The sequence below is a fragment of the Notechis scutatus genome, chromosome 2, assembly GCF_049901735.1.
Source record: "Notechis scutatus isolate UNSWTSFEM ecotype Mainland chromosome 2, rNotScu1.2, whole genome shotgun sequence".
Lineage (NCBI taxonomy): Eukaryota > Metazoa > Chordata > Lepidosauria > Squamata > Elapidae > Notechis > Notechis scutatus.
Genome location: NC_142010.1, coordinates 15,435,743 through 15,457,102, shown reverse-complemented (window position 1 = coordinate 15,457,102; position 21,360 = coordinate 15,435,743). Strand labels below are relative to the sequence as shown.

The 21,360-nt window shown below is 42.3% G+C and overlaps 2 protein-coding genes across 2 annotated transcripts in view; both read left to right on the top strand.

Moving 5' to 3' along the window:
* Positions 1–21,360, top strand: part of LOC113427510 (uncharacterized) — a 124,972-nt gene that overhangs the window by 32,558 nt on the left and 71,054 nt on the right. The window lies entirely within an intron of this gene.
* On the top strand, positions 2,882–9,972 carry LOC148131827 (uncharacterized). Its single transcript, XM_087953580.1, is given in 6 exon segments — positions 2,882–2,960; positions 4,965–5,091; positions 6,731–7,251; positions 7,253–7,555; positions 7,644–8,163; positions 9,574–9,972. Coding segments are annotated over 4 exon segments (1,179 nt in total). The 5' UTR covers positions 2,882–2,960; positions 4,965–5,028; the 3' UTR covers positions 7,936–8,163; positions 9,574–9,972.

Sequence of the window (21,360 nt, the reverse complement as noted above, 5' to 3'; positions counted from 1 at the left end):
TCAGGGCAGCTGTTCTTTGAGGGAACTGAGAAATCCTCCAGAGAGATTTTTCTCCATCTTCACAGACGGTTCCTGGGCAGAAAGGAGAGGGAGATGGAAAAAGTGCCGTCTCTGAAAGTACCGAAGCGCCTTTCTCAGGCAGGGAGGCGTTGAAAGGGGCTTTCCCCCGCTACTCCGATGCTTATCATCCTTGCCTTCCTCTTCCCCTCAGAGACGCTCTCCACTCTCCCGCCGTTTCGGGGAATCCTGGCACTTTGCGGAGAATCCACCAGAGGGCGCTCTCAGTTTCAGGAGGGAACTGAGCATGCGCTGGGCTCTTCAGCTCTAATAGAAGACTTGTGTTGCCCGGGCGTCCGGGAAGCGGCTGCTCCTTCTGTTCCCTCCCCTCCCTCCGCGGTGAGTGGGAGGCGGGGCTTTTCCACTTGGCAGAGTCTCCCGGGAAGTTATTGCGGGGATCCGGATCCTGATGAAACTCTCGAATTCCGTGAAACTCTCGAATTCCATGGGCTCTGCCCATGAAAAGGAGTCCCGCGCTGGAGAGGTGCGTGGAGACAGTCCAAGTCTTCATCGGGGTCCCAGGTTTTCCACTGCCACCCTTTCCCATGCATGAGCCAGGCGGAGGGGGAGAAATGGTATCGCCAGAAGAGAGGGGCCGTTTCTTCCCATTTACTGGAGGAGTGGAGGCAGGCTCGAAGTCCTCCTGACCTATTGGCTGTGGGTGCAAGGACTGGGTCCCGAGTGCAAGGACGAGTGTGCGACGACAGGAACTGGAGTGCTGCTTCCCAGCCTTTCCCTACGACCGCAAAGGGACTCTTCCCGCAGACAAAGAAGGGAGACGTTGCAGGGACGGAGGTGCAAATGGGGCTGAGACGCAGCATTCGCAACTTGTGTCCCATGACACCGGCGTTTGTCAAAAGTTGACAGCTTTACAGTCTTGAGTGTTGAAGTCGAAGTTGGAAAAAGACTGGATTAGGCTAAAAAGTGGGGACTTTTTAGTTTCTAGGATTTGCATGAAAACAGACCCTCATGTCAAGTTGCAGCTGGTTTATTTATTTCAGTTGTAGACCTATGTATGTATTGGATGGTGGTTTGTTAATTCAGGCTTCAGAAGTTCTGTAAGGGTATTTCTGCCAGGTAGTAATGTTCTGCTCAGTGGTGCTATTCAATTTTTTTTACTACCAGTTCTGTGGGTGTGGTGTGGCTTAGTGGGTGTGGCTTGGTAGGCATGGCAGGTGAAGGTTACTGCAAAATCCTATTCCCTCCCCACCCCACTAACCTGCTTTCCATCTCTGGGAGGCAGAAAATAGATGGGGGGCGGGGCCAGTCAGAGGTGGTATTTGCTAGTTCTCTGAACTACTCAAAATTTCCGCTACTGATTCTCCAGAACTGGTCAGAACCTGCTGAATACCACTTTTGGTTCTGCTTTTACTATATGTTCAAATATATCAAATGTTGATATATTAAATCGATAAGTAATTATTAAATCAATTTACATGGCACTCCTCTTAATTTCTCTTTGTGACCTGAGACATTCGTGAGTCAGATTGTTTTAAGAGTTTTTCTTATCTCTATTCATAGCCACAAAAATCATGTTAGCAGAAACCTCAGAAATAGAAATCCATGACACATTTTATGTGTTTCTCCAGTAGGTTAAATCATTGCAAAAGGTTGATCCAGAAATTTTCTCCTTAATTTCAACCACATAAATCAACCTACCTAATAAGATTCTCCTTCCTCTTTCCAAACATTAGTAGATTCATTTGACATCTTTTACTGTATGTTTTGGAAAAGGATCCTTAGTAGTTAAATTAATCACCCTATAATTAATGGAAATTTCTGTTTTTCATTTCAGATATGTTAAGTGGAAACCTTTCCTGCTCCATCTGAAGATGAAAGCATCTTGTAAAGTGTGGAGTGTCCTTGGGAAACTTGCCCAAGATCTCTTCATGAAATTCAGGTCTTGTGAATAGGAAGACTTCTGGAGATCCATTGACCTATTTTGCAACTGGATTAGAGAGAAAAAAAAGATGTAAGGACAACACCTAGCAGATGCAGGAACTGGAAAAGGCCCGCTTGCTGCTCAGCCCTGGAGCTGTGGGAAAAATGGGTTGAGTCTTAGGCAGAAGATCCACAAAATAGGACCTAATACTTTAGAGATCCAGTGCTGTCCCTTCAGAAAAGTAGAGTTCCAGAAGGTGACTGGGCCCAGAGATGTTTGCAGTCACCTTCACTGCCTTTGCCTTCAGTGGCTGCAGCCAGAAAGACACACGAAGGCTCAGATGTTGGACCTGGTGCTCCTGGAGCAGTTCCTGCCTGTCCTACCTCCAGAGATGGAGAAATGGGTGTGGGAGTGTGGAACAGAGACGAGTTCCCAGGTGGTGGCCCTCGCCGAAGGATTCCTGCTGAGCCAGGAGGAGGCAAAGATGCAAGAAGAGTTGCAGGTGTGAGAATATAGCCATGGCGACTCTAAAGAGGAGTTTAGAGTTGTTCCATTCTTCTTTAACAAAATATATGTGGAGGGATTCATCCATTCTCACTTTCCTGCTTTGGTGATGAACATTGCGGTCTCCAAAGTTGGGGGTGCAGTATGGGAATTCATTCCTTTCCTTCTGCTCTTCCTTGTTTCTCCTGGGAAATGTCTAGATATCCTTGGAAGCAGTCACTGAATATGCCAAGGGAAGGAAAGAATCATCCAAACTCTCTCAAGAACTGCTCAAGGAGATCTTCCAGAAAAATGAAAATCGGGATACCATGTCAGGTAATAGAAGCACCTTCTATATGATACATCCAGCTAACTCTGATTATTTTGCCCCTCTTGGATGGAATCTGTATTTTTTTTAATCAAATCTGCTTTCACACTTTTTCTTCCTCTCACAGAGAACCAAAACCAGTCCTTGGTATTTTTAGAATCAACTCCTCTTTATGATGTAGCTGAAAGAGCGACTGAACCTCTGCCTCAGGTAGGAAAAACTTTGGAAAAGATCCATGAATCTTGGATGAGTTTCATTTTGTTCTGGAGTTCAAAGTAATATATATATTTTGTAAGCCACGCTGAGTCACTGAGAGCATATTAAATTTATACGCCTCCTACTCACTATCCAGAGCAGGGCTGTCAAACTCCCGCCCTGTCGGCCAGATGCGTCATGCACTGGCCACACTCACGCCCAGTTTAACGAAGGGGAAAGAAGTCATGTGATGTTGCCGTGACGATGTGAGTTTGACACCCCTGATCCAGAGTGACCATGAGTGGCTTACAATGGCATAAAAGCATAAATATGAAAGCATTAAAATTAACGATTAAATGAAGGTTAAAAACCTTCATGTGTTGTTCTGGATGGACTTTTGTCTCTTACTCAGTCTGCTACCTCCAGCATAGCACATCTCTATCAGGTCCCAACCCAACTGCCAGAGCCAGGTTTTAAGACCCTCCCAGAAGGCCGATGTCGTCTCAAGGGCAAGATGTTTTTTATTTTTATGTATTAAATTTATATGCCTCCATATTGAAAGAAGCTTTTTTGTTATTTTTTGCTTTTTGTCGCAAGCCTTAGTTCATTTTGAGCCTTAGCTTTCCTAACTGCATCTTTGTGGGTTCAGACTATTTGCTGATATTCTGCCTTAGTTATGTGCCTCTTTTCCACTTGCTATAAAGTTCCTTTTTATACTTGTCCTTTTTGTCTCTCATTTTATCAGAGAGTACTATTGGTAGCCATGCTGCTTTCTTTTGAGATCTCTTACTTTTCTTCTTCACTGGAATTTTGGTAGACTGGGCTTTTATAATCTCACTTCCCAAACTTCTTGGGTTGTTTCCCCTTGAGGATTTTTGTCCACGGAATCCTTCTCAAGCTGTCTCTAAGATTATTAAAATCAGCTCTCTTGAAGTCCAAGAGTCTAGTTTGACTTTGTTCTATTGCTTGTGCTTACATAATGCTGAGTACCAATATTAGAGGAATCTAAGGTTCCTGTAACTTTAATGCATTCTAGTTAAATAGGTCCACTGCTGTCCAAAAGCTGCCTTAGATCATTATTAAATGCTCCCATTCAAATCCAGAGAGCAATACCAGCAGCAATTGATTTTTGGCAGCAAAATCAGCACATCACTGGCAAGAGAGAAAAAGTTTCTTACTGTTCAGCAGCCATCTTGGGGAGGAGTGCCTCCTGAAACTCAAATTTAATTGAGCAGACCATTGTTTCAGCTAAGGGTCTTCTTCCTGTCTTCCAGGATCAATCACATATACCAAAGGTGTCAAACTCAAGGCCTGGGGGCCAGATCCAACCTGCAGGGTGCTTAGATCTGGCCCATTGGGCCACCCTGGAAATAGTGAAGGATTGGCCTGTGGTCCCTCTGCCAGTGAAAATGGAGCTCGGGAGGACCATGTGTGGCCCTCCCAAGCTCTGTTTTCACTGGCAGAGGGTTACAGGAGGCCGTCACAGCTGAAAATGGAGCTTGGGAGCCTGTTTTCACTGGCAGAGTGCTTGGGCCACCATAGGTGCTCCCGACACAAGTGACATTGAACTGGCCATGCCCCCGGCCATGCCCTTCCCCCCCAGGTCAAACACAACCCTGATGCGGTCCTCAATGAAATCGAGTTTGACACCCCTGCCATATACCATTACAAGCTCTCCCAACACTTTTAATGTGGTGCAGAGTGTGAGCATGATGGTCCCTAAGTGGTAAGTGGTAAAGTGATTGGCAAAAATGTCAGATGGCTTTCTCCAGTATTTCCTTCTGCCCTCATAGATACTGCTAAGACTATCTTAGTTGGCTTCACTGAAAGCCATTAAAAGTCCTGAATATAACATATCCTTCACGTTGTGGCATCTGCTAAAAGTTGTGCCATCTTATTTTAAATTCTGCAGCAATTGACCATTTCATTCATTGCAAATCTCTTCTGGAATTGGTGGAAGAGAAGTCTCAAATTCTTTTTGCTATTGTCTGTTAGCGGGGAAATGTGTTTCTTGTTTAGGATCGTGTGTCTTTTGAGGAAGTGGCTGTGTATTTCTCTGAGGAGGAGTGGTCTCAGCTGGATCATGATCAAAAAACTTTCCATGGAGAGGTCATGCTGGAGAATTTCAGGAATCTGGCTTCTCTGGGTAAGAACTATCTATGGTCAGAAACTAAGAGAAGACATTTAGGGGTTAGATGTAGCCATCTACTTTGATAAAAAAAATAACCTTGATTTTTTGAAGAAGGAAATCAATACCCATTTCCTTAGATCAGGGGTGGAATGCTACCGGTTTGGCCCGGTTCTATAGAACCGGTAGCTCTGAAGAGCAGCAGTCACCGAACCGGTTCACTGCGACAACCTTTTGGTCGTCCTTTGGCTCGCCCACCTGCCCGGGCTCTTGGCTGTCCTTTATTTCCTGCCTTTTCAACCTCATCTGCTTTGTGCGGCACAACTAAGGTTGAAAAATCAGGAAAGAAGAGGATTTTCAAATGCTGCGCACCTGCGCACAGCACTTGTCAGCTGTCCGGGTGGCACAGCTGATGTTTTTTTGCAAATGTTGCAAACACACACATGCGCGCGAAGCAAAACACACTCTCACTGAAATGGTAGTAACACCGATTGAATCCCACCCCTGCCTTAGATGTGTATTAGTTTGCAATACTGGTGAGTGTTTGTGGGATGAGTGTGAAGGTTCATTTTCCGAGCTTGTGGATTTGGTTTCTGAACGTTTCGTTACCAGGCTAGGTAACATCTTCAGCGGAGTTTAGTGGATGTCAGTATTAGTGTTCTTCTGTTTATAAGGGCTTCAGGTGTGGGTGTGTCAAGTGAGGGTCATGTAATGGGTCAGGTGTGAGTCATCAGTAAGAGCTTTATGACGGGTTTTAGGGAGGTTACATTAGGTGAGGATCATTGGGAGATGAACTGCTGGTGTGGGGGCTTGTGTGGGTTGGCTGGGGGTCAGTTCTGTCTCTGGACAGTTGTGTGGTTGATTTCTGGAGAACTGGTAGCAGAAATTTTGAGTAGTTCGGAGAACTGGCAAATACCACCTCTGACTGGAGATTTTACAGTATCTTTCCCCTGCAAGGCCCGCCAAGCCACACTCACAGAACCAGTAGTAAAAAAATTTTGAATCTACAACCAGCGGTGACTGGTTGTAAGTCAATATTTCTGTTGATGAAATTGCTTTTGGAGTGCCAGGTTTCAATAAACTTACAAGCATGGTAGATGTTAGTGTCGCAGATGTTTCTTCTGTTCCAATCAATCTGGTGCTATTTGGTGTCAGTGTGGGTAGAGGTTAAGGATTTGAGATTTAGGCATTTGAATGCCAGCTGGTGTTCATGGATCCTGGTTTTTAATTGATGTGATGTTTGTAGAATTGCAATGGGTTACAGTTGATTTTATAGATTACATTGTTTCTTTCATCCTTATGTATCTTCTCTTTGGTCCAGAATCACAGTTATATAGTTATTGGGGGATTTAATTTGACCCAAGGTGGGTGAGCATATGATGCAGCATATGTTATCAAGGGCCTTGCAAATGCTAGTTGTAAAAGATTAGATTAAGGTTTTCTCTGAGGGCAATTGTGTTCTGATTTGATGAGGATATATGAACTTGGTATTAGCCCACCTGGAAATTCATCTTTAGCAGAAGCTAAAATCAGATTCTTTTGTATCAGCCAGCAAAACACCCAAATTATATTGATGATTCTTTGGCAAAATTTAAGGAAAAAATATCTTTAAACATGTTCCTAATCTTGCTACAATTTCTCATGTTTCTTTTTGAAGAAAATACTGTCCAGGAGGATAAGAATTACAGAGAACAATGCCAAACAATTCATCCAAGAGGAAAAGGGGAAGTTTGCCATTCAGCTGGGACCCAAAACTGATGAGAGAAACCAATCACAAAGTGGAATTCAAAAAAGCTTTCCTTGGATCAGTCAACCTACTTATCATAGAAAGATCCATACAGAAGAAAGACCCTATAAATGCCTGGAGTGTGGAAAGAGCTTTTCTAAATCCAGTCACCTCATTTCCCATAAAACAACACATTCAAAAGAGAAACCGTATAACTGTACCCAGTATGGAAAGGCCTTCCGTGATAATTGCGCTCTCAGAAGCCACCAGAGGAATCACAATGGAGAAAGGCCCTATAAATGCATGGAATGTGGAAAGTCTTTTACTCAAAGTGGTAATCTTGCTTCCCATAAAAGAATCCACACAGGGGAGAAGCCACATAAATGTGGACAATGCGGAAAAGGCTTTAGGAGGAATGCTGATCTTACCTCCAATAAAAGGATTCACACGGGAGAAACCATATAAATGCATGGAATGTGGCAAGAGCTTTACTCAGGGTAGCCATCTTACTTCTCATAAGTTCATCCACACAGGGGAGAAACCATATAAATGCATGGAGTGTGGAAAGACGTTTACTCAAAGCAGTAATCTTACTTCCCATAAAAGAATTCACACAAGGAGCAAGCCATATAAATGCAGAAAATGTGGAATGGGTTTCTGTGAAAACCCATCTCTTAGGGAACATGAAAGGAACCACATAGGGGAGAAACCACATAAGTGTATGGACTGTGGAAAGGGCTTTGATCTGATCACCTCATTTCCCATGAAATGACCCATTCAGAAGATAAACCATGCACTTGCTTGGAGTGTGGAAAAATTTTCCCTAATAACTATTCTCTTGAACCATCAAAGGAATCACAGGGGAGAAGCCATATAAATGTCTGGAATGTGGGAAGTGTTTTAGTACCAACTGTTATCTTACTGCCCATAAACGGATCCACACAGGGGAAAAGCCATATCAATGTATGGAGTGTGGGAAGAGCTTTAGAAGGAGTAGCCTTCTTACTTGCCATAAAAAGATCCACACAGGAGAGAAGCCATATCAGTGCAAGGAGTGTGGGAAGAGTTTCAACAGGAATAGTAATCTAAAATCTCATGAAAGGGTCCACTTGGGTAATACTCCATACAAATACTAGACCTATACAAATACATGAGAATATTTTGTCTTTCCAGTCTAACGCAGGCAAGGTGACTCTACAATCCTAGTTGTGATATTTGGTAAGTACATTCCAAGGCAAAAAATCAGGATAAATTGAGATAACGGGCACTGATTGCCCTCTTAATGGTGTCTAGCCCAGTACTGAAGAAGTGCAGATTCCTAAGAATTCCCTCTGATGAATATTTCCACTAGAGCAGAGTTGCAGGTGGATATTCTTTTTTTAAAAACAAATTTTATTAATTTTTACAAAAGAGTACACAAACAAACAAAGCATAGAATGTAATAACATAAAAGATCTTTTCTGAAAAAACCAATAAAACATCTTATTTAAAGACGGAATAATTCCAAATTATCACATTTCCATACAAGCACAATTTAATATATATATTTACCTTATCTGTTCAACTTCATATCTTATCCCAGCTTCTCTTTATTTCTCCCTTCTATTATTCAAATTATATTTCTTTTACTTTAGATTGTATACATTCTTTATATCCATCTGTCTTATTTACAATTTCATTATTCTCTTCCAACATTCTTCTTACATTCTTCTAAGATTTTATTGATTCAAACATAGACATACAAAACACAAAACATAAATACCTAAAACTTATTTTTGGAAAGCGGCTTACCCCGGGTTACCTCTTTTTATACAGACATAAATCAAATTCATACTCAGTTAATATACTGTTTCATATCTTAATTAACATTCTGTATTTTCTATATATTTTCTCTGCTCTATTCACTCTCATAATTCTATTATATTTATTTCATCTCATTTTAAATAATTATACTTGTATCTTTTGCCTGTTCTCTTCAATTATCTATCTTTTCTTTCTAATACAATATTTCTTCTGTAATCACTGATTGAAGTATGACAACTTTTTATCTTCCCCCTAGATTTGACACTTGAAATAATACATACTTTCCATACTGATTCTGCTTAGCACAATACATTTTAAAATAATAAAACAAAAATAAAAAAGGGGTTGAGTTTATAGTATGGTCAAAACAATATTCCATAGAAAATTAAACTCTATTATTTACTCTTAAACATTTTATATGTTCCCTTTAATACATTATTAACTCATATTTCAATTTTCTAACTCAGCTTCAAATACTAATATCTACAATACAATCTTATGTACTTTTGCAGAATCATATATTTTTTTTAATTTAAATTTTACCCTTTAGCTCTGAAAAAAAACCTTTTTTTAGCATCTTGTTTTAAACCTTTATGGCTTCTCTTTCCTTTTCCCCTTCCTTTCTTATCAATTCTGGTCTTTTTGTCCCCCATCTCTCAAATTCCACTTTTTTGATCTTCCCTCTCTGTTGTGTTTCTCTTTTCTGTTGCTTTCTGGCATTGTATCGATTTTTCATCTTATTTTCCCCTTTCTTGGTTGCTTTTTTAAGTTCTGAATTCTCCATTTTCTCCCCCCCCCCTTGTTCTTTTCAGCTATAACTTTTTGTCCATTAAAGATGGCTTCTCCTTCATCCCAGTCCTCTTCCATTAAGTGTTAACTGTTCCATTAACTCTTTCTTCTCCCCCCCCCCTCCTGGGGTGAGATTCAATTAGACAGTTTCAAAATGATTTTTAGAAGCCTAAGAGTTGCAGGTGGATATTCAATCAGTCCTCAGTCCCTTGTTATGATTTCACAATTTCTTCATTTGCTTAATCTAGTTACAATCTGTCTTTCCACCTTTGCTTCTCATTATGTAATGCAAGTAATACAGGAGAAAGAAACCATAAAGGGCATAGGGTTAGAAAATACAACCTGAATTAGAAAATACAACTCATTGCTTTTATTTCTCGGTGAGAAAGCCCATAAATAAATGCACAGCAAAGACTTTTTGTAGCAAAAGTGCCAAAAGTCTGCTTTGCTGTGGCATGACAGGTAAAGGTAAAGGTTCCCCTCACACATATGTGCTAGTCGTGTCCGGCTCTAGGGGGTGGTGATCATCTCTGTTACAAAGCTGAAGAGCCAGCACTATTCAAAGACGTTTCCATAGTCATGTGGCCGATAATATGATTATTATCCAACCACATCACTACTAATTTATTATAATCAGTGAAATTTACATACACACATGACACCCAAACACACGCACTCACGCAAACACACACACACACACACACACACACACAAATGTCTATATTAAAGCTGCCTTACTTTGTTAAGTCCTAGCTACAAAAATCAGATATTTTTCTTGTGGCTTTATTTGCAAATTTATCTGTACTGTGAAAATAATAAATATTTTTCTTGAAGCTTAGTATCTTTAAATAAGTTCAAAATACCTTTTTCTATGAGTTGATATAACGGTTTTACCTAAAATCATGAATTGTCAACTGTACTTTTCTCTATCACAGAAAATATAGACTAGATGATCAATGACTAATTGCTATTTAAAACTAGCAAGTTTTATGAGGAACATTGAACAATTATTGAGTACAAAGACAATTTTATCCACATACTACCCAGCTGTCACATAACTAGATTATTAATCATATCAAACAATTGCTTTACTAAAATCTAGTTATATCACCAGAATTTCATAATTATTTAGAAAGTGTACACACGCGGAAAATGACTTTTCAGACAATGAGAAGAACTTCGCCTGGGGTTCAAATAAGAGAGGGAACCCATAGCTGTGTAGTATGAGAGAAAGAATGACAGTAATTCTCCTAAATTTTCAGGCTGAAAAATGTTGGTAGTTGGTACATCCTGTTTACACTTTCAGAATTGTTAAATTCTGTTAACGCAGCATCACAATAAAGTAGGAATGAGCTCATCTGGCTATGTTTTGTATCTGATTTACTCCGGACAACATTAGCTGGTAAACTTTCTTCCCGTGGACAAATCCATGCTTTATGATAATTACCCTGTTGCTTTCAAAGGCTTTATGAATAAACTTTGCATTTGTTTGTTTGCTCAATTTATTTGTGATCCAGTCTAGAATGCTCCCTGTACTTTCCCAATTTTATCAATTATTTATTTCCATCTGCATTTATAAGGGATTACAAATTTGCTGGATTTTTCTTTTTCCTTTGAGGACAGTGATAATACTTGTTCTCCAAACTCAGGATATTTGGTGTAAGTCTGACAGAAAGTAGTAGAAAGACTCAAATCTGAAAAACAAACAAAAAAACTACTGTGGGATAGAAAACCAAGGTTTTTGCTTTTATCATTCCTGGATATTTCTGTTCTGATTCCATCCATTTCTGAAGAAGAATGGAGTTTTGCAATCTTCCCAGATGAAACTGTACTTAACAAATACATGTGGCAGCAGATCTGAACATCATAAGCTTGATAGTTCTTTCAGGAAGGATCCCATTAGAGAGCAACTGGGGAGTTTTGAAAGACAGAGACTTACTATCGATCAAGATGCTCTTTTTACAGCTAAAGTTGCTCAATAAGGTGGGAAACATTGGTATCTTTTCTCTGTTTTCCAAAGCCTTGCGACATTTTCAAGTGGTTAAGCCTATTCACTAATTCAGTGAGGATTGAATGTGGAAAATAGAACCTTTATAAAGGTAGTTTCGCATATACAAAAAGGCTAGTTGTTTCTGGCTCTAGGAGGTGGTGCTCTATCTCCATTACAAAGCCGAAGAGTCAGCGCTGTCCAAAGACGCCTCCGTGGTCATGTGACCAGCTTCCTGACTAAATGCCGAAGGCGCATTTGAATGCTGTTATCTTCCCACCAAAGTGGTCCCTATTTTCCTACTTACTTTACATGCCACGTACTGCTAGATTGGCAGAAGTTGGGACAAGTAATGGGACCTCATTCTGATACGCAGGGCTAGGGATTCAAACGCTGAACTGCTCTCCACCTGCTGAACAAGCTCAACAAGCTCAGCCTTAGCCACTGAACCACCACGTCCCCCAAACCCTTATAGCTTTTGTAAAATGGCTTAGGATACTTCAGCACAATTGCAAGTGAAGTGAAAGAGGCAAGGATAACTGTAATCAAGACTGGACTTTGCTTCTTGTTGACACCATTGGGAAATATGCTTTGAATTCAGGTTTAGTTTGTCATGGCTACAAGTTTACATTCTTAAATAGACCACACTGGTCAGAATTTTCCATACTTGTCTTTCTATGCCTTGGAGATAGAAGAACAGGCCTTCTGCTCTAGGGAGAAGGTCCAAGGCTTTCCATTCACAAGAAATCATAATGACTGTCTTGATGTTCCTTGTCTCAGAAAAACTGAAGCACTGGAACAAGGATTGACTCTAAAGAAAAGCCTCCTTCCTCATATTGAAAGAAATCAGGGACAATTTGGAAAAGTGCTACTTAGATTTGGTCTTAGTTTATCACTTCATATGGAACAAGGGTCTCCAACTTTGAATTGAATTTGGGAGTTGAAGTCCACAAGTCTTAAAGTGGACAAGGTTGGAGACCCCTGATTTAAAGGGTTACAACTAGGTACAAAGGCACAAAGTTAGACTCTTAAATACATGATGTGGAATGGTGGGCCTATTTGCAACTCCAATCAAAATACTTAAAAGATAAGAAAGAGTGGGGAATTAGCAAAACTAAGACAAAATTAGATGAAATTTTATTAAAATCTGAGAAGATGAAGATTGAATAAATTGAAGAAGAAAAAGAAGAAACAATGGTGGTATGGATGAAAATTTCGTATAGCATTAATTTAGACGATTGGCAAAACTTTGGAAAAGAAATTTAAAAATGACTTTAGCTATACCATTCAAGGAAAATTTGTATAAATTATTTTATAGATGGCACATACTTTCATCAAGATTGGCAACAATAAATCCAAATCTTTCTCCCATGTACTGGAAATGTAATAAAGAAAAAGGAACTTATTATCACATGGTGGAGTTGCAAAGAGGCCCACAAATATTGGCAAAATTTACACAACTGGATAGAAGAAATGTGTGCAATGAAAATAGAACCAGAGTTTTTTCTGCTAGGGATCAATACGAGGAAATATGATAAAGAAAATATATATCTAATAATCCATGTAATAACTGCAGCAAGATTGGCGTATGCACAGAATTGGAAAAGTAAAGATAGCCCAAATGAATTTGAAATATTGAGGAAAATCATGAGATGCGCAGAAATTGATAAACTAACAAAGGAGCTAAAAAATAAGGATTCAGATTATAATAAAACACGGGACAAATGTTATGGTTGGTTAGAGATGAAGATTCATGCAAATAAGGAATGATTATAGGCATATTTAATGTATATAGAATGAAATTATGTAATATTGGATTTAGCATAAGTAATGACAAAGATTGATGTTAGGAAGACTACCAGGTTCAACATTTTTATTGTAATTTGTGTTTGTGTGTTTGTTTAATAAAGGAAAATTGTATTTAAAAAAAAAGCTATTTCAGTCCTTCCTGATGAAACATGCAGAAATGCGAATGGGAACTTTCTCTGGGATGTCAAGATGCCAAAAATAATCCAACCTACCAATAAAAGAGAAAATTGGTAGATCACGGTTGAAATGAGGGGTCCTTGGTGCTCTCTGAGCTTGATTGTGTTGTTACAGACATTTCATTAGCCAAACTAGGGAACATCATCAGTGCACCAACCAACCTCAGAGGGCACCAAGGAGCCTTCAGTCCAACTTGGGCCCACTGTGTCAAATTAAGATCTGAGTCAACCAGTATGAATGCAGAAGCAGGGAACCTTTTTCAATCAAAGACCTGTTGTGGTGGAATAATGACAGATGTCAATGTAGAGTGTGTGTAAAAAGCTTCAGGGTGAACTATCTATCTTTCAGAGAAGGAGCCAGAATGAACAGAAGCTGAAACAAATGCATGGGCAAAAGATATTTTTCAAGCATTAGGGCCATGTTTTTGTCTTTTTACGGTGTGCCAGAATCTAAGAAACGCTATAAAGGTAACTTAAAACAAAATTACTTATCCCAAATACAAATTCAAGGAAAGGAGATAGCATGGTGGTCCTTTGCACAAATACAAACCCATTATAATAAAGATAGAGAACAATTTGGCTTTAATATGACCCTACAAGAATTAGATAAAATATGGCTAGGAGAGGAAAAGAAAACAATTAGTAAAACATATAAATACCTTTTGGACTACAAATTAAAAGAATAGTCACAGAATCTATGATAATTTGGGCTAAAACATGGGTCATAGTATTGAATTAGATAAGTGGGAACAGATCTGGCAAACAAATTACAAATTAACCATGTCAGTCTCGTATAAAGAAAACTTATATAAAATGGTTCAACGCTGGCACCTACCTCCTGCGAGACTGGCTAAGTTGATGTTCCCCAACCTACCACCCAACTGTTGGAAATGTAACTACGCACAAGGAACATATTTTCACATGTGGTGGACTTGCCCATGTGCTCAGAAGTTTTGGAGAAATATTAGAAATTGGATTTTAAATATAACAAAGCAAAATTTAAAACTTGAGCCCGAAACCTTTCTGCTAAGTATGATAGATTTAAACATGGAGAAAAAATATCAATATTTAATTTTGCACATCATAACTGCGGCCAGAATAACGTATGCACAAAACTGGAAACTGTCTTCCATTCCTTCAGAGGATATGGTAATTAAAAAAATACATGAATGTGCTGAGATGGATAGCCTTACCAAATTGTTAAAAAATAAACAAGATAGTGACTATTATGAAATATGGAACATTTGGTATGAGTAGTTAAATAAAAGGTAATATTTGATATTTGGATAAGTTATGGAAATGACAGAAGACATGCATTTAATCATAAACTATATAGAGAAATTAAAACATTAAAAGAAAGAAGGAGTTATTGTAACAAGGCACATCACATCAATGATAAAGAAAAAAACACCATTGCTCAATATATGCTGTAAAATGTATATATGTATGTATATGTATATGTATATGTGTATATATATATATGGATCTGTGGTTATTCGGGTTTTCTCCCGCGTAAGATTGGAAGTATCTAGGCAACGTTTCGATGAAGTCTCATTCATCATCTTCAGGCTTGTGTCTTCTGCTCTGTGCTTCTCAGAGTAATGTGAGCTTGCAGCTGCTTCTTCCTTTTAACTGCTAATGGGGGTGTGACTTGATTGGGTGGAGGCTTGGCTGTGTTCTGATTGGGTGGGGGTGTGTTCCTAATAGTTGGGGGTTTGGCTGTGTTCTGATTGGTTGGGGGTTGGCCGTGTTCTGGTTGGCTGGAGGTGTGTTCTGTTCAGGTGGGGGCTTGGTTGTGCTCAGGTTAGTCTTAGTTGCTGGGGGATTTGAGCTGGTTAGCTGTGATCCTGCTGTTTGGCTTCGGGTTTGTGGTCATGCTGCATCTTCATGGTGGGGGTCAGTTCGCTTCATGTATGGCTCGGAAGGGTTTGAAGCGGATAGTGATGCAGCTGCAGTGCGGCTTCTGGTCCGTGGTCGCACTGCAGATGCATCACTACCCGCTTCAAACTAAAATGTATATACGTATATGTATATGTATATGTGTTATGTTTGGGGCGTGGGCGCAAGAACGGAGACGAGGCATCAGTAGTGACTCAACTCTTTAATAAGTGACTTCAGAACAGAGTGAACAGAGCGAAACCCTTGGACAGCAGCAGCCCTTTTATAGGGCTGGCTGCTGTCCCATTAACTAATGAACTACGTTTAATACCTTTGGTTTCTGTCCAATGGGAACAGCCCGTTCTAAGCCAATCAGGATGCCCGGAATGGACCAATCCCGACTTGCTCTGATGGGCCAATCAGGAGAGCAGGATTTCGAGCCTGCTTTCCTAGCTAGCTTTTGTTAATTTTTAATACGGCATATTTTATTAGTTCATAACACCCCTTCCCCCCAGGTTCCGTTTACACGGAGTGGTGATGTATTCTCGAAGGTATGCAGGTTTTTTAACCTGCCTGGTCGACTTTCGTTGCTCCATCAGTTTCTGATTGCGGTTTGGCTCTGGTTGAGCACTTCCCGCAATGTCCGGAAGCATCGCTTCCGTTTCTCCTGGAGACGATTCGGCGCTGTTATTTTCACTCTCCTCATTGTAGTCAGCCAGGTTCCTGGGGTTAGTTCCGGGGTCTCGTGGGCCTGCTTCCATCGCGGATTCCAGCCGTGGTGAAGCAAGTCCCCTCCTTGATTCTTCTTCCAATGGCGCGTTTCTTGGCTGTTGTGTTTCTATAATGGCGTTGTCATCCATTTCGTCCTCGGACCCATCTGTATCGGTATTTCCTCCCCCCCTAGTCAGAGTTCCCGGGGAGTTAAGTGAGCCGGGTTGCAATCTGGAACGCAACTGATCTATGTGCCGTTTCCAGGATTTGCCATCTGTAGTTTGCAAACGGTAAGATCTGGGGCCGGTGAGGTAGGTTATGGTTGCTGGGACCCACAATGGGTCGCCGGAAAAGTTTTTGGCATAGACCAAATCGCCTACCTGGAATTTGCGGCATTTTCCGCTGGAGCCGAAAGGTGTCTCCGGCGTGTAGGCAGGATGCAATCGGTCGAGGTGGGAGTGAAGTTTCCGCCCCATTAACAGTTCAGCTGGGTTTTTGTTGGTGATGCTGTGTGGGGTTATATGTTGAAGCAAAAGGATTCTGTTTAGTTTTTCATCGATGTCCCCTGGATCCATTTTGTGCAGAGTTTTTTTAACAAATTGAAGCATTCACTCGGCTCTTCCGTTGGCGGCAGGATGAGCCGGCGAGGTTAGCGCATGGTGGATGCCCCGGTCCGCAAGATATTGTTCGAATGGTAAGGCGGTGAATTGGGGCCCGTTATCCGAAACTAGAATGTCCGGTAAGCCATGTGTTGCGAATAGCTTATTGAGTTTTTTTGTAACTGCTTCTGTGGTGGTGCTCTTCATTCTGGTGACTTGAGCCAGTTGGAATAAGCATCGACTGTTAGCAGAAAGGTGTGTCCCTTGGTGGGTCCCGCAAATCGATGTGTATACGGGACCACGGACCTCGAGGTTTCTCCCACTCGGTTGGAGTTGCCTTCGGTGGGGCAGTGCTGACTTCTTGGCATTTGGGGCAAGATTTAACCCAGGCTTCGATTTGTTTATCAATGCCCCGCCACCAGGCGTAACTTCTCGCCAGCGCCTTCATACGCACGATGCCAGGGTGTCCGTCGTGCAATAACTCCAATACGGTTTGTTGTAGCCTCTCTGGGATGACGACTCTGTCTCCCCATAGAATGCAACCCTGTTGAGAGAACAATTCAGTCTGGCGGCTTTTGAACGGTGCGAAATTGTTGTGGGTTTCGTCGACTGGCCATCCTCGTTCGACCCAGCTGAGGACACGTGCGAGGATAGGATCTCGTTTGGTTTCGGCGGCGATGTCTCTCGCAGTTAATGGCGGTGAGCGCAGTGCTTCTATTTGGAGCGTTGTGAGGGACGGAGCTGGGTCGACGACGGTTTCCGGAAGTGGGGAACGACTCAAGGCGTCAGCGTGGGGAATGGCTTTTCCCGGGCGGTGTTGTAATTGATAATTGTATGCCACCAGAAATTCTGACCAGCGTGTCATTCTTGGCGACAGTATATAGGGCGTTGGCTTGTCCCCCGCTATAATGCCGAGCAACGGCTTGTGGTCCGTAATTATGGTAAATGATCGTCCATAAACATATTCATGAAAACGTTTAATAGCGGCGACAATAGCAAGAGCCTCCTTATCGAGTTGGCTATAGTTTCTTTCAGTTTTAGATAATGTGCGGGGAAAAAAGGCAACAGGTGCTTCTTTGCCGTTAGGTAGAACATGGCTTAAGATGGCTCCCACCCCGAATGGCGAGGCGTCACACGTGACGGTTAACGGCAAAGTCTCGTTAAATTGCATTAAGACAGCGTCGGAGGTCAAGAGCTCTTTCACCTGCTGGAACGCTTTCTCTTCCCGTTGTCCCCAGACCCAGGAAGCCTTCTTGTCTAACAAACGATGTAATGGTTCAGCTACCGTCGCCTTCTGAGGCAAGAAGATATTATAAAAATTAATGAGTCCTAGGAAGGCTTGTAGGTCCATTTTATTCCTAGGTCTGGGGGCGTTTTTGATGGCTGTTATTTTTTTTTTCCGGTTGGGTGGATCCCCTTTTTATTGAGGAGGTACCCTAGAAACTCAACCCTCTCAGTACAGAGTTGACATTTGTCTTGTTTTACTTTAAGCCCTGCGTCTTTAAATTTTTGGAGGACCGCTCTGAGTCGGTGTTCCAACACTTCTCTATTTGGAACAACTATTAAAACATCATCGAAATAAGGCACGACCCCTTTTATGCCTTGTAGTAAACGCTCCATTAGGCTTTGGAAAATGCCTGGGGCTACACTCACTCTGAACTGGAGCTGATTGCATTTAAACGCACCACGGTGTGTAACGATAGTTTGGGCCTCAGCATTCTCTGCGTCTACGGGTAGATGTTGGTATGCTTGTGCTAAGTCCAATTTTGCAAAGATTTTTCCGCCACCCAGAGAATGTAGAAGGTGTTGAACTACCGGTACGGGATAAGCGCTTTGTTGGAGCGCGTGGTTTAGAGTGGCTCAGTAATCCCCACAAATTCTTATTGATCCATCCTGCTTAATTGGTGTTACTATCGGGGTTTCCCAACGGGCGTGATCGATTGGTTCTTGGGCTATCAATTTGTCCAATTGTTCATCGATTTTAGGTTTAAGGGCAAAAGGCACTCAACGGGGTTTAAGGCGTATGGGCGCAACCTTGGGGCTGAGATTAAACGATATGGGGGCCCCCCTTGTACTTGCCTAGTTGCGCCGTGAATACGTCCTGGAACTCCTGGACAAGGGCTGTTCCCAAGTCACCGCTCCCGGTCTGGTGTATGCCGGCTAGTTCAATCCCCAGCGGAACGAACCACTGTAGACCCAGCAAACTGGGTTGGTCCCGATCGACAATGGTAAGAGGCAGTGTAGCGGTGCGGTCTTTAAATGAGACTTGGACGTTACGGGACCCGGCGACGGGAATTCGGTTTCCCTGATAGTCTCTTAATATGATTCTCTGGGTGCTGAGGTCTTGACGATGGATGTCGGGGATCAGTTGTTTGCAAGTCTTCCACGAGACCATGGATAAGGATGACCCAGAGTCTACTTCCATGATGCAAGGGTGATTTTCGATGGCGACCTTCACTCGGATCTTCTTTGCATCCAAAGATGAAGCGTGGCCGATGGTTATGGTTTGGTGCGTCTCCTCTTGTCTAGTCGACGCCGGAGGTGCTCGGTTTCTGTAGTGATAGTGGTTCCATTGGTGGTTCGGGCGATCCCGGCTCACGGGCGGGCTGCCCGTGGCTTGGCAGCCGTTGTTTTCTCTATGGATTGGACTTGACCCCCGCTTGCTCCTGCATACTTTAGCAATATGGCCCCTCTTCCCACAGAGGCGGCAGAGTGCATCGAGGAATTTGCATTCTGCTCGTGGGTGATTTGCCCCACAACCAGCGCATTGACGTGAAGGCTTCCGGCTTCGCTGATCTCGCTGGTTGCGTTCAGAACGGAGTTGGTTGACCTCTTCTTCATCACTGTCTGATGGAGACTCGAGGTCTTCATGGTGCGCCGTTGTAGCGTGCCTCTCTGAAAGAGGTGAGGCATCCTGGGCGAGTTGGCGGAGCGGTGCGTTGGTGCGGCGCATTCGAGCGGCCGACTTCCTGGTTGCTTCTGCTGCAGTAGCATCAGCGATGGCATCTGCAAGATCGATGTCCCCTTTGGCCATGATCTTGCTTTGAGCACCGTGGTCATCTAATCCCAGAACTATTCGGTCTCTCATGGCTTCCTCGAGGTTTGAAAAACCACAGAGACCCCCCAGGTTCCGGAGATCGGCAATGAAGTCTCCAACACTCTCGCCCTTCCATTGGTTTCTTTGGTAAAATTCGTGCCTCCGGATGAGAGTAGGTACGGCGGGTGCGTAGTGGGCCCGCAGTATCGGAGCGAGGTTATCCCAATCCATCATCTTCACCTCTGCAGGTTTTGCAAGTGCCTTTGCCATTTTAAAAACGGCAGGCCCACAATGGGTCAGGAAGACCGCTCGTTTCTTGCCAGGCGAAGCGTCCTTCAGGATATTGGTCTCCAGAAACATCTGGAACCGATCTATGTACGAGTCCCAGTCTTCGTTAGCCGGGTCAAATAGAGCGGGTGGTATAGCGCCGCTGGCCATCTTGCCTTTGTTGACGCTCTTTAAGCCACGTGCTCTGTTCGGTGCACAGCGAGTGCTTAGTCGGCTCTATTGTCTCCGCATCCCATCCTTGTCACCAGTGTTATGTTTGGAGGCGTGGGCGCAAGAACGGAGACGAGGCATCAGTAGTGACTCAACTCTTTAATAAGTGACTTCAGAACAGAGTGAACAGAGCGAAACCCTTGGACAGCAGCAGCCCTTTTATAGGGCTGGCTGCTGTCCCATTAACCAATGAACTATGTTTAATACCTTTGGTTTCTGTCCAATGGGAATGGCCCGTTCTAAGCCAATCAGGATGCCTGGAATGGACCAATCCCGACTTGCTCTGATGGGTCAATCAGGAGAGCAGGATTTCGAGCCTGCTTTCCTAGCTAGCTTTGTTAACTTTTAATACGGCGTATTTTATTAGTTCATAACAATGTGTGTGTGTGTGTGTGTGTGTGTGTGTGTGTGTGTGTGTGTGTGTGTGTGTATATATATATATATATATATATATATATATATATATATATATATATATATATATATATATTCTTACGTTTTCGCTGGTACTTACATGTATGGCCTTCAGCTTTGTTCGGGTATTTTCCCACGTCATAGTAGTGGTGCTTTTAAAGTTGTAGCAACGTTTCAGCAGAATCTCATCTGCCATCATCAGGCTTCTGTATAGTGTTCATCTGTGAGTCAGACTTTTACAGTGGTTTCAGATTTAAATTTGGGGCAGCCTATTGCTGTGCAAGAATGGTTTTTTCTTCATCCTGATTGGTTGAGAGTCTTGGTCTGTGTTTATTGGTCTTGGAGTTTGCTGTGTTCTGCTTCTAATATCTTCTGTCTGTTTTTTTGGCTCTTTTTGTATCTTGATTGGCTGGCAACATTGTGTTACTTTATTGGAGGCCTTTAGTGCAGCTTGGCTTTGGGTAAATGGATGGCTATCATTAGTTAGGAAGCTGGGTTTCATCTGGGTGCCCGGTTGGGGTGTGTTTGAGCTGGAGGTATCAGGGGGAATCTGTTTGTGCCCAGGTGTTTGCCTGGCTTGTGGTGTGGAGATTTTTTTGTTTGTGAGTGCAGGCTTCCAAATGATTGACAGCCTGGTGGAATCATCTCTTCTGTTCATGCTTTCTGGTCTTTTTCAATCTCTATGGCTTCTCTGATGATTCTGTGGCTGGAATTTTCTATAGTGGCTAGGGTTTTGGTGCCATTGAAGTTGATTCTATGACCTGTGGCTTCCATGTGTTGGACTAGTGAGGAAGTGTGTTCCAGCTTTTTGACTGCATTTTTGTGTTCATCCAGGCGGGTGCTTATTCTTCTATTGGTCT